The 17075-nt window shown below is 36.6% G+C and overlaps 2 protein-coding genes across 2 annotated transcripts; one reads left to right on the top strand and one right to left on the bottom strand.

Moving 5' to 3' along the window:
• Nucleotides 1–9122: 9122 nt before the first annotated feature.
• Nucleotides 9123–12064, top strand: LOC149390558 (Sas10/Utp3/C1D family). The gene is made up of 9 exons (XM_089619195.1): nucleotides 9123–9227; nucleotides 9334–9393; nucleotides 9520–9607; nucleotides 9847–10026; nucleotides 10152–10334; nucleotides 10435–10602; nucleotides 10677–10831; nucleotides 10987–11113; nucleotides 11774–12064. The coding sequence occupies exons 2-9, from the start codon at nucleotides 9362–9364 to the stop codon at nucleotides 11783–11785; spliced, it is 945 nt and encodes a 314-aa protein (XP_089475321.1). The 5' UTR covers nucleotides 9123–9227; nucleotides 9334–9361; the 3' UTR covers nucleotides 11786–12064.
• A 70-nt stretch (nucleotides 12065–12134) lies between these two features.
• CLT2 (CRT (chloroquine-resistance transporter)-like transporter 2) lies at nucleotides 12135–15422 on the bottom strand. Its single transcript, XM_089619194.1, has 10 exons — nucleotides 14962–15422; nucleotides 14725–14870; nucleotides 14278–14315; nucleotides 13916–14031; nucleotides 13698–13797; nucleotides 13587–13622; nucleotides 13452–13502; nucleotides 13182–13305; nucleotides 12911–13036; nucleotides 12135–12829 (listed from the first exon to the last, which is right to left on the bottom strand). Exons 1-10 carry the CDS (start codon nucleotides 15369–15371, stop codon nucleotides 12684–12686), a joined length of 1293 nt encoding a protein of 430 aa, XP_089475320.1. The 5' UTR covers nucleotides 15372–15422; the 3' UTR covers nucleotides 12135–12683.
• Between the last annotated feature and the right edge of the window lie 1653 nt (nucleotides 15423–17075).

The raw sequence follows: 17075 nt of genomic DNA, 5'->3' as shown, positions 1-17075 counted from the left end.
TGCTCTGAAGGCTGAGCGATGGACGGAGTCGCGTCCGCGTCCTCCGCAGTAAGCCACTGCTCTACCCTACTTGGATCCTCCTCCATATGTAGAGGAATCTTCTCCAATCCCGCGAAGAGGTCACTCCCTGCATGCTCAGGGTTCTGAACCAAGTGTAAGAAATCCAACTCGGGATCCCCGGTTGAGAAAGAGAATTGATTTTCCGTCACTGATGTTGAGACAGATGGAAAAGTGGGAGAGAGCACGTGCACTTGTGAAAAATAAGAGCCACGTGCCTTTATTTATAGGCATGTGGGAAGAAGGAAAAATAGGATTTCCAAAAGAGGAATCGTACTCCTACTCCTACGTACACTTGACGCAACGCACCACCTCGACTAAAGTTTTCCTCAAACACCCGGCGTAAGACGACTAGAGTTTATTGCTCAGGCCCCCCGAGCGACGAACTTGTGGGCTAATGTTGTCGGTCGTTCTCAAAAAATCTGAAACATTAAATTCAATGTGACCCGCGTCGAATTTCGAATTCTAAGGCCAATGGGCGGGTTCACTATAAAGCCCATCCAGGTCCAAAAAGAGCCAAGGGTCATATGAAACAGGCCCAAAATCCGAGGTCATTCGCGAAGAAAAACAAATGCACGCGACGCACGAGAGGCTTGGCGTGTCGCGCCTCCCCCTTAGCACGTTGCACTAGCACATCAAAGACCAATTCTAGCGTGCTCCTCAAACACGTCTCCCGTACGCCTCAAAAATCGGGCACGTGCGAAGCGCCCTTCATTTGGCGTAATCCGTGCTTCCTTCGGCGCGTCAAGTCGAGCACTTAGCGCGACACGTCAGCGCGCAGATGTGTGCGCGCTGCTCTTTGCGCCCATGCTCACAAAATTCCAATGAGCGCTCCATGCCAAATGACCAAGAGGCTTACCCCACCTTCCCAAGCACTATAAAAACCCATTCTCAGATAGGACAGGTACACACAATTCTCTTCTCTCAAAATTACTCAATTCTAGAGTTCTGAAATGCTGCCGAGGACCATTAGCATCTTGTTTCCTCTGTCGAGCACTCAACAAATAGTGGCTCTCCACCTCACATAGCAATTAAACTAATGTTGACGTCGAGGCGCACTAGAGGCACTGCCTCTGTGTCACTCTAAACTTGATTTCTCTTCTTCTTATTCTCAGATCTCCGCGATGAGCGAAGAATCCCTTTGAGCTAGAGGAGCGACAACTCGTGACTTTCGAGTTTCCGGCCTTGGGTCGAACCGGCCGAATCATGAAATAATTGTTCAATTTGCAGCGCCAACAAGATCCAATACAAATTTAAGAAAAAATAATAGTGACTATTCAATATCCAAAACTTGTTAACATAATATATATATATATATATATATATATATATATATATATTGTTGATGCGAGAAATCACATCAAAACAGTCATGACAAATATATGATTGGAAATAGGTCGATTTAGATTTGTAGATGGGCCTCAATTCTCCGTAACAAGACCATACCGAAACTCTTGACGAATTAGAAATTAAATAGAGATGAAATGTAGAATGTAAAATCAGCTCGAGGCTATTTGTATTCAGATCACTCAGAGTAGTACAAAGATGTGAACTTGATGACAAGAATAAAAATAAGCTAAAAGTAACGTGCCCTACATGGGCTTAATTGTCATATATTTATAGTCTGGAAATGCGAGGTTGTGAGCTCCGGACTATTCGGGACACGTCGTGTGTAAGTTGGAACTCACTACTGCATCTTGGGACACCTGTCGTTGGAGATCTATTCGTGTGAGAAGGGGTTACGGATTGATCGGGCTGACAAGCTTTGTATCTCCGGGTTTTCGGGGAACGGTTATCTCGAGCCGACTGTTGAATCTTTTGACGGGTTGGCGTAATACCTGACCTGCTAATGACAAATATATGGGCTTGGACCCAACTAACTTGTACTGGGCAAAATCCTTCTCTTGTTAGATTGAGGATGAATGCCAATATCAAAATATATCCAAAACTTGTTATCTTTCCAAAATATTATTTATAATTGTGGTAGCTAGTTTGGTCTAGTGGTAATCTCACACATACCTGCTCGAGAGAGAGGTCCTGGGTTCGAACTCCTTGGACTGCAGATATGCATGCCGCATTAGAATTTAGCCTAAATTATGTAATATTGGCCGATAGTGCCACTAGAGGTTTGCACTGTTAATATATCATGTAATCTTGGCTAATAGTGCTACTTCTAAAAAAATATTATTTATAATTTATTATGGGAAAATTTTCAATTTATATAATGTGTGTATGGTTAGAAAAAGTACTTTTCACCTACATCAATCTGAGAATCTAAGTTATGCATAAAAAACAAATTAAGTCTCCACTAAATTAATAAATTTTATTATTTAAAAAAGAGATAATAATAAATTTTTGAACATCATTAAACATAGTCAAAGCATAATACTATTGTGACAATATTAAATAGCGATGGAAGACTTTGACTATACATAGATCGATAAGCTCAATTGTGACGATGCTACTACTTCGATTTGCTCAAAGCGTATTTTCGACTTACAATTGGAAACACGTGACACGACTCTCAAACAAGCTTATCTCAAAGTCACACATCTCCAATTTTTGTATGCCGTTCTCTTTTTCTCCTTTCAATTCCAAAAGAGAAATATCATAAAGTAGGCTTAATAATTAACAAGATATCATGGTTAGATCTGCTATTTAAAAATATCTAAAACTGAACTTGTGTCTCAAAAGTGGACAAAAAAATATCATTCATACCAAATAATCATTGTTTTCCTACTTTTTTTTCTTCTCATTTTTACTCTCCCTCCTCTCACTCGCCAAATTTCATGAAGATTGTTTACGGGATTGACGTGGGTTTGATGTTCTCGCGTGGATTTGAGCTCGTCTCCTGTAAAATACCGAAATAGGTATGAAGTTATTGTTTATTTCGTGTTCCATTGTTTATAGATGATTTGGAATGATTCGAATTGAACTCGGTAAAGTTAGGGTTTTGAATTTTAGGAAAATTATGATGATATTGAAGCAAATACGACTATGAACGATGAGATTCATACAATTTACGACAGTGTAATGATGGTGTACAATGACATTCAAATGCTTAGATTTTTTAATTTTTTGAATTACGATGGTGTACGATGAAATACGAAGGATAAATAGACAGGTATTTTTGTCTTTTTTTTGGTCAAAAGATCATTTTTAGATATTTTGAAAGTAAATGGTCTAGGTTTGATATTTCGACCCATTTGAGGTCTATTTTACGAAATTTCTCATCCAAAAGACCTAGTGCACCATTGATCGATTGCATTGTTCCAATTGACCAATATAAAACTTCAAATCAATCTCATCTTAGCCGAAATTATAAAATGTAAGATTTTTAAATGCATATTCTTTATTTCCTAAAATTAGGAATGAGTTTAGATTATTTTCCTTTATTAAAATATATCTGCTTATCATTGCCATTATTCTATGATTAATTTTGCTATTAAATTCATGATTTGTAGCTCTTTAGATATTAAAACCGTATGTGGTTTCTCTATTAATATTGTTGTAAAACATTTAGAATTATATATCATATGATTACTTTCATTCTAAAAAAAACTTTTATGGTATTAGAGCGATAAAAAAAAGTTTCGATATTTCTATGGCTAAAGTTGTCTTTCCTGATCTCAGCCGAGCTTATGCCGCTGAGGTAACCTCATCGACCGTAGAACATACTTTGACTTGGATTATTCCTTCCTCTGAAAATTCAACCCCTCTAACTATCACCTCCTTCAAACTGAATGGACGTTTTTCATCCTTGTTCTCGGTCCATTCAAATGGTAATTCAAGGTTAAGGGGAAATCGGCTTCATGGATGGTTCAGTCCCTCAACCTACGAAATCTGATCCCGCATTTGCAACTCTGGAATCCAAAATCCCATGGTCATGACATGGCTGATTAACTCCATGGACGAGGCAATTGCCGATATTTATCCCATGTATCCCACAACGAAAGCTATTTGAGATGCAATCGTCTTGGCCTACTCAGATACGGAGGATTCATCTAAACTTTTCCCTTTGAATGAAAGCTCAACAGATTTTTCAGGAACATGGCTATTTCATAGTATACTTTACCTCTCTGACACTACTACAAAAACGACGTTTAGAAGCGACACTCGAAATTAGAAGCGTCATTTTCGATTAAAAGTGACTTGTCACTTCCAGCATAATCAATGAAAATTCAAGTATTCTGTTTTGAAAAAGTCAAAATTAGAAGATTAGAAGCGACTTTTGTTGCTTCTAATTTTTTTTTTTGCCATTTAGAAGCAACATGTATCTTCCACACGATCGAAATATTTGGCTCTTTCACTACTACATATCGGGCTATCCGCGTCGCCCGAAAAGTGATGCAATAGGTCATGTGCGTTGCTTTATGGGCGATGCAAGAAGCCTTGACGCTAAAGGATTGGCACGTTGCTTTTCAAAAAGTGACGTTCTATGACGCGCCTCATCAAATTTGGCGCCTATATCAAGTGGGGCGTCGCTGATTTAAAGCGATGCCGTAGGCTCGAATCAGTGCTAAACGTCGACCATTTTGTGTCCATGTGTTTCTAGGACGGAGAATTTGCGGGATGTCGAAGTTTTCTATCATCGGTCCTTTGAGAACCTTGCCAAGTTAAAGTTTTAGCATATTTAGGATTTATGAATAATCGACATAGACGCGGAATGATTGGAATGTGCCACAATTATTTCGTGGGAATAATGGATTGATCTTGATCTTTATCATTCTTCTTCTTCTACCTTGATTCTTCACACACGGGAATAGTGGACCGCTCTTGATCTTTATCATTCTTCTTCTTCAACCTTAATTCTTCACACACGGGACACTGTTGATGATTTTCGTACTCTTTACGATATAGGATGCAATCATTCGAACATGCATGAATTTTCTTATAACCTAAGTCAATAGTCGCTAGAGTTTTTTTGGCCTCGTACAAAGACGGCTATAATTGATTTTTTTTAGGAAACATATCACTTACCAAGCCAACAAATTCTGAAAACATCGTATCGCTCAATCTATATTTAGTCTTCATGTTGAATAGCCTTATTAAGCTTGAAAGTTTTGTGAACTTGACATAGCCGGGATAAACAAGAGTTTCTGAATCACTTAACAACGAACTAAGCGCGTCGGGGTTGTCAAGTATCTCATCTTTCAAATCTTCAACCATTTGAATTATATTAGGAGCATCAACATCCATGTCTTCTAAAGTCTCACAGTCTTCGAGCTTGTAATTCTCACTGTGATGTGTCCATATGTTGTAGCTTTGATCAATACATTTAGGATCAAATGATCATTTAGAGTGGGGAGATTAACAAAACTATAATTTTCACATTTGACACACGGACATGATTTTTTTTTTTTTTTCACTTTTTTGCAAACACTTCGACAATGGTTTAAGAAAGATTTCACCCCGTTCACATATTGTATCATATCTCTACGAGCGTACATCCATAATTTATCCATAATATATCTATGATGAAAATAAATAATAAAAAAAACTTTTTAATAGAAAAATATTTACAAAAGCATGTTACTTATCACAATCAATATTTAATTCACAAGACATCGGTTAAAAAAACGACTTCAAAAGACTCAACAAACTAATATCACTATTACCGTCGCACACTACTTCCAATTTCAACACTAAATTATTATCACTTATTCTACCACAAATTCCAATTTCAATATAAAGTTATCATTAAATGACAAAACAACAATATTTAAATCAATAGCATCACTCAAAATCAAACGACGGCCAAAACCACAACACAACAAATAAAACATTTTTTATGCCTAAAGAGTTGTTCATATATCAAATGACGTCCGAAAATACAATAAAATATAATAAAAAAACTCACCTCGGCCGTAAGCACGGAGACATGATCGAAGTGGCCCAGTGCTGTCAAAGAAGTCAATACGATTGCTAATCTTGAAAGCAAAACGAAAAAAATTTAAAACCGATTATATATACTAAAAAACAAGGAAATTTTTTTAAAAAACTTGAACCTTAAGTGGCCGGTCGGGAATACAAGCGGCGGAGTCCAATGATATCAACGGCACATCGAGAATTAGATGGGCAGTGGTGGAAACTAAGATTACGGAAAAAAACCCCAAAAAATATCAAAATTTCAAATTCGGGAAAAACTTTAAAATTAAATATCAAAGTACTGAGATTACCTTTGGACAAAATTGCGAGGACCAACAACGACAGAATCTTTGGACAGAATAGGGAGGATCGACGGAAGCTTCAAGAGTGGTTATCGGTGAAGAAGAGGTGTTACAAAGAATTCGGTGAAGAAGAGAGTGAAATCGCAATTTCACTAATTAAATAGCGAAATATATATTAGAATTTGGGCGACGCTTGATTTATAAGCAACGCCCCAGTTCCCGCGGGCAAATGAGAAGCCGCCACATGGTGGTGTGTCGCTCGATTAGTGAGCGACGCATCAGGTCTACTGCGTCGCTCGCTAATCGAGCAACGCCCCACCATGTGGCGGATTCTCGTTTGCCTACGGGAAAACCAGAGCGTCGCTTTTAAATCAAACAATGCCCAATTAAAACCGCCATTCCAGTGTCGTTTTTTCACTAAGCGACACCTAATTTTTTTACACGTAGCCTGTTTTTATCACGCCACGTCATATTTGACGCGAAAAATATTTTGAGCGTCGCTTAGAAACTATAGTGACACTATAGGGGCGACGTGGATAGCCCATTTTATAGTAGTGTTTGTTTTCTATGCCAATTTTTTTAATTTTTAAACGAAACGATGTTGTTTTGAATGACCAGAAATTTAGCCTTAGAAACGACTTACCATTAGAAGGAAGCGACTTTTTTTTTCTTAGAAGCGACAAAGACCTTTTTTTGTATTAGTATGAAAGAACTATGGCAAGAACTCGACCTCTTCATTCAATCAAAATGGGAGGATAACGCGCATGCTGCAACTTATCGTCATCTCATCGCGAGAGAATGAGTCTTCGACTTTATCGCAGGTCTACATCCATCCTTCGACGGGGTCCGTGGTCAGCTTCTAGCAATCAAGCCTCTTCCCTCCATCGACAATGTCTTCGGAGAAGTACATCGTGTAGAGTTCAGGTGCTTAGCGATGCCAACACGTGTTGAGACAACCATAGAAGCGTCCATGATGGTGTCCTTAGAAAGTAATAAAGAGAATCGACGTAACTCTCGGTGGTGTGATCATTGTCAATGCTCTTATCATACAAAGGATAAATGGTGGAATATTCACGATAAACCTACAGGTTAGGTTCCACGACACCTGCGAAATCTCTTCACATGTCTTTGAGCAATGTCATCTGCTCATACGGGTACAACTTTAGCTTTTTTCACATAAAATACAGTCTCGAGTCCATGGATCATTGACTCGGGAACCACCGACCACATGAGCGGCGATCGTAAGCTTTTTTTTACTCATATGTCCCTAGCACCATTCCACGACAGATCAGAACCGCCGATGGTAATTTTTTTTTCTTCCAATTTTGTGTATTGGTTCGGTTTTGCTCAGCCTCGAGTTAAAGATTAAACTAGTCAATGTGCTTCATGTACCAAAGTTTGACTGCAACTTATTATTTGTATGCAAGACTACTGCAACTCTTAAAAGTTCAGCTTTGTTCAGCATACTCATTGTATCTTTCAGGACTTGATTTCGGGTCGGACGATTGGGTGTGCTAAGGAACATTTGAGTCTCTACTATCTCATACATCCACAAATGGAGTTATGTCTCACATCCAATTATGATCTTAGACAACAACATATCCTTCTTCTTCACCGTCACCTAGGTCATCCGAATCTACTCTACCTTAAGTGTTTGTTTCTCCAATTAATACGTTCTTCAGATACAATCCAATGTGAAATATGTCAATTAGCAAAACAAACTAGAGTTTCATATGCACCATGTCTTATGTTCCTCTAAGACGTTTTCCCTCGTTCACATTGATTTGTGGGGTCCTTCCCAAGTTTTCACTTTACAGAAAAAAAATGGTTTATTTCGTTCATTGATGATCATTATCGTGCATGTTGGGTGTATCTTTTGAAAGATAAATTTGAAGTATGTTCTATTTTCAAATTTTTTATTATTTAGCAAATTGTTAAAACGCAGTTTGGATCTCAAATTCAGTGCTAATATCATACAACGGAACCGAATACTTCAATGCCAACCTAAACACTTTCTCTAAAACTCATGGACTGATTCATCAAAGTTCATGCATTGATACATGAAGATTGAGTAGAAATAGAAATTAATTTTTTTTATCTATCTATTTTCTCTCCGAATTTATGAAGATATTTTCTATAGTTTAATCTCTCGAAAGCTGTTTCTTAATCTTTTTTCTTTTTTCAAGTATCTAAAATAAGTCATTTTTAAAGAAAGCAATTTGCTAACGCAATAATTGCCCAGTATAGGTACAAATGATATCATTTATCATTTCAGTACATAATCCTCAAAGCATTGAAAAAAACTAATCTCATTGGTTTTTATTGTAACTTGTTGAAAATATACAATAATTTTTATTGTCTTTTTAAATAAAAGAAGTTTTTGTCTTTCGAAGAAGTATTTATTTTAATTTTTTGGGTACAAAATGGAAGTAATTGTTTTTTTTAATGGAAGTTTTTGTTTTCCTTCATAATCATTTGGCCGTTGAAGATGACATTTGAAAAAAGGTAAAAATTATGGCATCTTCTCTAATTTATTTCAAAGGTACACAATCTTTCTTTTGATCACATGAGTAATTATGCTGATAAATTGTTTACTTAATATCTTTGTCATGTTTAGGTTTTAGGTGCAAAGCAAGAAATAATTCAAATCCACATAAAACTGAAAATAAAAAAAATGTGGGATTTGAAGTAAAATTAAAATGTCATTAATTCTTATATTTACTAACTCTTGAAATTTTAGGGATAGAAACTCAGTTTGACATGTAATTAGTCATATTTTTATGAAATTAACGTAGGAGACAATTTCCGTAAATATGGAAAAGATCGGTGATTTGACTCAAATTGAAGGGCATGAATCTACCATTACCTGAAAGTTAAGGGATGTGTTCGATATTTTTGCTTTGTTTAAGCCCTGTCCATACACAACCCGCCCTCTTTCTTTCTCTCACCGTGCCCTAAATATCTTTCGCCGTCATCGCTTCGCCGCCGCAACCAGAGAAGGCAACCACTCTCTCTCTCTCTCTCTCTCTCTTCATGCTTCCGAACGCTGTTATTCATTTTAGTATTATTTCTTGCTTGGCGATCAATCTTAGTTTGGTTTCAACAGGTTGGGTAGGTAGTACGTACCAGACCTAATGGAGGAAGAAGCGAAATCAAGAATCGAAAAGTAAGATTTTGTTTCCCCTTATTGCTATTGTTATTGTTTTTATTTTATTTTTTTTTTTTATTTTGGATTATGTAGCTTAAATTATCAGTAACAATATTGTTTTGGTTTTTGTTTTCCTGTCGTTAGAGATGCTCCTCAGTTGGTTTCTGTGTTGAAAGAGATGAAAGGTGGATTGGATGTTGTGAGAATCAAAGTGCAAGCTATAACTGCGAAGGTATCACTGATAGTTAGCCTATAGCTACACATTTTTATTTATTTATTAAAGGCATAAGCAATTATTAGGAGGCTATTTTCTGATTTGTGGATATTCTGCAAGTTAATTCAACTGTTGCGTTCTGCTTCCGAATGGGAAAATGTGCTTAATTGTTCTGTAAAATCATCAGTCATCACGGCCCATTACGATTTATTGATGTGTCATTGATCGTTCCTCTACTCCATAATATATGATATTAGGTCAAGGCAGATCAGTTTCCAACAGCAGAAGGAATAAGCTATCTTGAAGCTAAGCATTTATTGCTTTTAAACTACTGCCAATCAATTGTTTATTACTTGCTTCGCAAGGCTAAAGGGTTCTCGATTGAGGAGCATCCCGTGGTTCGGAGTCTTGCCGAGATCAGATTGTTTTTGGAAAAGGTACATTGAATAAACATTTTTATATTTTGGCTTTCTGGGTCCTTAAAACGAAAGTTTGAAAGTACTAGATAATTTTTGGAGAGCTTTTTAGTCTAGCGCGATTCTCACCTTTTGGTTTCGATCAGATTCGGCCGATCGACAAAAAGCTTCAATACCAGATCCAGAAGCTCTTAAAGGTTTCTACGAGCACACTAGATATTGTGGAACAGAGTAAAAAGAAACCTGAGAGATCCGAGGAAGAAGAGGATCCGCTAAGATACCGCCCGAATCCTGACATGCTTGTCACGAAAACAGAAGAAACTGCCAAGGTGAGACACTTGTCTGAGCGAGCGTTATAAGTTCTTACTGTGAAGTTATTGGCATGGTAATATCTCACGATATTGTTAAATATTTGTGGTGGTTCTGTAGGATAATGTATATCGACCTCCCAAATTTGCTCCTACCTCGATGGATGAAGAGAAGAGCTCGCGGCAAGAACGAAATGCATTCAGAAAGGAGAAGAATGCTTTACGAGAAGCCAGGCAGAGTGATTATGTCAGAGAGCTTATGGATGACTTGGAAGGTAGACCCGAAGAGGTAAGTTATAAGATACCATTAGAGTTAGACACAAATATTGCAGGAGTTGATTCACCTTTCATACCGAAATGCAGATCAGTGATGCTATTGGAATAGAAAGCAGAGAACTGACGAGGTTTAAGGAGAAGATGGAGGACCGTGCACGACGAGAAGAGGATCTCTTCATGCGTGCTCCTCTTACAAAGGAAGAGAAAAGGAAGGAGAAACAGTTGAAGAAATCGAGAAACGGGTATGCGAGCAATATTGTACACTTATTTGTTTTCGTGGATTGATTCATCTTCACCATCCATTTGACACAATATTAGTCAATTTCCATGAGAAATTATTTATTTGCTCGCTTTACAAATGTGGAATATGACTGTTATATATTTGTGCGCATCACAGGTTGGTCGGTCTGACGGACAGTTTCTATGAAGAGGTCAAGACTTTGGGATTTGACGATGAAAATGACGATCAGATGGGAGGTTTTAGCGGTGGTAGGGGTGGATCAGGAAAATTCAGGAAGCGGAAGGTAATTCCATTTTTTCTGAAATAGATAGTTTTAAAAAAAAAAAAAAAAAAAAAAACGGGACTTTATTAACTCATCACGGTTTAATTAGATAGTAGAAATGAGAAAGATGATAATTTAATCCTCTTAAGAGTTGCATATAAGCTATAAGAGGAAATGAACAAAACAAGATCAATGGGTCGCATCCCTATCAAATCTTGCCACATATAAGCTAGAAGGAAAAATTTTCGGCATGCAATGTGAAGTAAAGAAGCTAAGCTTTTGCCTTCCTTCTAAAGAAATTACTCATCTAGGAACTTGCTATCTTGAAGGTTCCGTTCTTACTTTTAATCCACGAAGAAACCCATTGTATATCGAAAATCGTGGTTCCACGTTAAACCAGCCAAGTTGTTAACCATAAGAAAACAGTCATTTGCAAAAACAATCTTTTGCAGCTTCGAGGTATAACTTGACAAGGCCAAGTATTAGGTTTATTTTTATTTCTTTAACAATATGTATCATGTCTTTTCTGCTGTGCATTTTTCTTTCCTTTTGGCTTCTTGTGCTTGAACTGGTCATGGTTTAGTTCTCTATGGTTCCCACATCCAGCTTTATGCTTCTCTGTAATTCAAATTACTGTCTATTAGGTGGAGTAATGATTATTCTTGCTTTGTTTGTTTGCAGAGAAAGCATTAAGGGGCAAAGGTTTTGCCACCAGACATTTTCTGTCACTATTGGCAGATTATTTTATTTTTCACACATCGAAAATTGCTTGATTCTGCTAATTTGTTTTTGCAACTATGATAGCGAGTTGAGAAGAGACAGTGATGTCCTTTGTTATGTTACTAGTAGAAATATGGATTGTAGCACAAGAGTAAGCAATTAAGATAAAGATGGGCAAATGTATTACACTATTTGTATTTACTTATTAATTAGGAATGAGTTTAACAAATGATCGATTTTAGCTTTCCTTAACCTGCTGCTTTCTTACAACAGTTGGTTAAATTCAAGATAGAAAAAATGAAGAACATACATGTAATTGGGGATGAGTCTTCACACACGACGATAAAATAAAATGAGATATGAGCAAAAGTGTATAAAATAAATTGATTAATGCACTCGAATAATGAGGTTTGAAATTCGGAACCCATAATTAACTAGTCGATGTTACCTGTCGGATGATACTCAGTTACTCACTAGATAATACTTGCAAAGCAAGGAAATGTTTCAAAACGACACTTATCAGATGACTCACATAAGAGGTCTAGACCTTTTACAAATGCTAAAGACCTAAGACAACAATTTAAACGAGAAGGAGAACATGCTCAGGATTGGTTCACGAGTGTTTGGATTTCGCATCATTGTCTGTGGGCAAAACTTTGTATCAAACAGAAAGCAGAACACCTTTTGAGTAGAGGATCTTTCTGAATAGGATCACATTTTATTCAAATATAATAATATTTTCTCTCTTCAAAAAATGAAAAAGAAAATCAATGAAGCTTTGATTTTCTCAGAAGGACCCGGATTCGTGATAGAAAAAAAGACATCATCAATCTACACAGGGATGGAAATGGCGCTAAAATAGCATTATATTTCAGTATTGCTTTGAAGATTGGGGTAAGGTGTAGAGGATGAGACCCATGACAAGAATCAAACTCCCCAAGAGGAAAAAAGGGCTCAACGTTGAACCGCCTGGTAGATATGGCAATGGAACTGAAAGTATATAAATCGAAATTGGCACTGCAAAATCCAAACACAAGTAGGTGTTATGTTAGCAGAGAGAGAGAGAGAGAGAGAGAGAGAGAGAGAGAGAGAGAGAACCTGATAACATGACGGCAAGAGATGAAACAACGGCCGACGAAGTCTTGACTAGATTGAGGACTGATATGTTGAAGATGAGATTGGTGGCCATGTACAGCAGTGGAAGCAACGGAGAACCGTCACATCCTGAAACCATGCTCAAAATCGTATGTGATCACATTATCAACTAGCGTATGATAGTAAAAATTGATCACATGATTCTCACACCAGCCATATTAAAAAACAGAACCACGATTAAACCAGTATGTATAGTGATACCACGAGAACTTGCCTTTTGCATTGGCTCCAATGTTCAGAAAGCAACCGAGTCCACTTTCAAAATAAGAAGGAAGTTGAGCGAATGGTATGCCTTTGATTTTCGATAACAAAGGCAGAAGGAGAACTAAAAAAAGCGCCTATATAGAAACAGAGAAAGCATGTAGGATGAGAATATCTCGTAGTTACGCGACCTAAATATCTAAAAAGATGTATTCGATTCAACCCCATCATCTGGCCACCAAAATAACACTGCACATGTACGCAATTAAAACCATACTATTACCTGAAATCCGGACCCAAAGGAATTGACAACAAATATGTCGAGAGATTTTCCCTGCATATTTACACAAAATGTTAAAACATAACACTAGACGCAAAAAAAAAAAAAAAAAGAAAAAAAAAAACTTATTAGTGTCACCTTAAGGCGAGCCGCTGCATCAACAAACATGAATTCCTGTTCAGAGAGATGAAAGTTAAGGCTACTCATTCAGCTTATACCGTAATCATAATAAATACAAATGATCTTGACCTTGATGATTGATGCACCAGCTTGAAAACCGCACGAAGCAATCAGTAATGCCGGCCATACAAACTCAACTCCCGATAACATGTGATCAGCGCTGGAACCACTGCGATTAAGGAAAATGAATGACCATTAGTCCTATGCTTATGCTAAAAAGGTAATATATATATATATATAAAAAAAATCAAATGACAGGAAGGACATTTTAAAGGTATCAGGAATGCCTTGTGACAGCCACAGCTACCCCGGCAGCTACAAGCAAGCAGCCAGCTATCTGTCTCACTGTGTATCTTCTTTTCAAAATGAAGACAGAAAACATCAGCTGCCACACCAAAAACGTCTGCAAATATGCAAACAGAGTCTTAAGGTCAAAGGAGAATCTAGATCTGCTTCTAAAGTGCAACACTTTGTGTGGTAGCTATGTCGAGCGTATTTCTTCATCTAAGCCCTCTGCGAAGAAAAATTCATGAACCAACCATATAAGCCAGTCCAATAAGTGGTCCGCTTGCAGTTCGGACAGAGAAGGGCAATGAACAGGCTTATTGAAAGGAAGTAACCATTTTCTGGGGAATTCGAAAGGAAGTACCTGATTCAATAGGGGAATGGCTGGTCCAGGCAGCATGGCTGTTGAGGACGCACAAAATTTAGCAGAATTAAACACCAACTCTACTCAACCTGCCTAGTTTAAACAATTCGTAATAGCTATTTAGCTTCATCTTAATCTCGAAAACAAAAAACAAAACACAACAGAGTTTTTCTGAGCGACAGATGTGTATAAATTGAAAATCAACCTTCACAGCGATGAACAAAGAACAGCCGTTAGGTCTGATCCCACGTATTTCTTACTGTAACTCTTATGCCACATACCTAAATAACACCCTCTTTCTTATTTCTTTTCATAAATTCCAAAACGCACTCAAGTCTGATTCCATTTCCCTCTCATTCCGTCTTTGAAAAAGTAAAAAATGAACTTAGAGCAATGCTCCGCATTGTTAAAAATAAACTAGTAAACAAATCCCAAGAAATTAAGTACCTGCTGAGGCCATTCCAAGAGCAACACCGACAGCTTCGAGGAGTCCAATGGCCACATAGAGCCTCTTCGGTTGGTCCATCATTTCATTGGTAACAATCCCGGCATTGTATCGCATGCCTAGTATCAAGAAATACATCACCACGTACCTGTACCAACATGATCGAAATCCTTGCACACTCACTAAACACAAATTTATTTTTATTATAACAAAATCGGAAGAGCGTTCGAAATGCTCACCCGACAGTGGTGAACTGAGCAAGAAAGAAAGGGTATTCCTTCATGGGAACGAGCGCGAGCTTGTAGAGCACGCGATTTGCGACCGCGAAAGCGACGGTCAACGCCGAGCCGACGAGGAGCCACTGACGGTCCGACAGTGCCAGCGGCGAGTCAGGGCTTGAAGCCGAGGCTCTGATTCTGAAGCCGCGCGGCTCCGGAGAGAATGGCGAGCCATTGCCGCCGCGGATAGCGAACCCTGGTCGGCTGTTTCGGTTGCGTTGGAAAGAGAAACAGAGAGAGTTCGGAGAGGTCGTTGCAAAGGAGAGAAATGGAGGCAGAGGCCGAGTACGACGACGTGTCGTCGTCGTCTGCGAAGGGATCGGAATGGAAGGCGACGAAAACGACGTGGTTGTTGTGCAATAAAAACCCATGGCGCGTTTAGAGAGAAAAAGATCGCGCGGTTGTGGCGGTGACTTATGAGTGACGACTACGACTATATCAGATTTATTTGTCAAAAGTCTTGGTCTTGATATTTTATGCAAAAAAAATCTTTATTTGTCAAAAATTTGTTTAAAGCTTCACCCATTTTTTTATTAATTTTTTTTTTTCTCGAAAATTATACCAACCACATTTTAGGGTTCAATATTTTCAAAAATAATTTTTTTTTTCAAACGATAAATAATTATTTTCTTCATATCTTCTTGTCTCTCTTTTTTTTTTCCATGCGAAATAACTGAGATAAATAATTTTTTTACCATAAAATTAAATCATACACCCACAGACCTTAAATTATATATATATATATATATATATATATATATTTCAATAAAAAAGTGCTTTTTTTTATTTGGTATACACACTAAAATAATCTTAATTTTGTTAAATAAGACTGATTGAAAAATAGTATTCTAATAGGTAGACAAAAAGATAGTTGTCTACACTCACAAAAGATAAAATTTATACTAAAACAAAGTAAAGTATCAACAACAATAAATTTTATTACGAGGCAACTCGTGATGTTTATATCTATCTATTATGTGTCTTTGCATCTAGCATTGGGCAGACCTGTCCTAGCTTTACCGTATCTTTTGTTTTTTATATATTTTTTTTAAAATTTATTTTGCGCTATTTTTGTAATTTAAACTTTTGACTTTCCTCAATATATCTATTTTGAGGAGCCGTTTATCAACGAGTAACAAGAGCTTTCCTCAAAATAAAAAATATATTCTTGCATTTATAATTGTATACCATAAATAAAGTTAAATAAAGCCCAATACAATAAAAAAAAATTAATTTTTAAAAAAATCAAAGAAAAAAAAACGTATATAACTAAAAAAAGTTATCTTCGTAATAAAAATATAAAAATGTTATTTTTAAGAGAAAATACAAAAAAACGGCTACCAAATATAATTATATGGTATTACTGCCCTAATTAAAACGAGTATCATTGTTGCTATGTGTTATAAAAAAAATGCCAGTAAAAAAAAAAGAAAAAAGTCAATATAAAGTATTAAAGGGTGTTAATTTAAAGGAGGGCTTATTTACAAAAGAAATATGTGGTATATTGACATTTTAAATTTAATTCTCTAAATACCAAGCCAAAATTTTTTAATGTCATAACATACCAATTTATACGGTTTTTCTTATTTGCCTTATTTTAACTCCGGTTTAATATTTTTAAATATTTTTTTACAATTTTATTTTTCAAATATATTTAGAAATAGGAATTGAATATAGTTTTTGATAGTCAGATATTCTTAAAATGCATAAAAATCAACATACGGTTAAATTTCTCTGTGATTTATCTGAGGGAAATAGACACTATAGTAATACAAGTATCATCATTTCAGACCTATTTGTGGGAAAGTGTTTTTTTTCCTTTTCCATTTTAATATAACCTATAGGAGAGAAAAATATATATTTTCGACTATACTTTTGTTCCGTATTCCATGTTCGCTAATTAAAAAAAAAACAATTAATAGGCTTTTCATTAGATAACGAGTAAAATACCCATAAATACATATATCAAACACCAATCCACAAAAAAAAATTGTGAACTCAAATTGAATAAAATTCAAAACTAGAATCAATTGATGGATTGGTGACACATCGTGTGTAAATAATCGTACACACTA

The sequence above is a fragment of the Urtica dioica genome, chromosome 7 (genome assembly GCF_054948205.1).
Source record: "Urtica dioica subsp. dioica isolate 48M chromosome 7, U.dioica_male_clone48M_v1_H2, whole genome shotgun sequence".
NCBI lineage: Eukaryota > Viridiplantae > Streptophyta > Magnoliopsida > Rosales > Urticaceae > Urtica > Urtica dioica.
The sequence above is the reverse complement of the archived record's forward strand: the minus strand, read 5'-3'. Positions and strand labels throughout refer to the sequence as shown.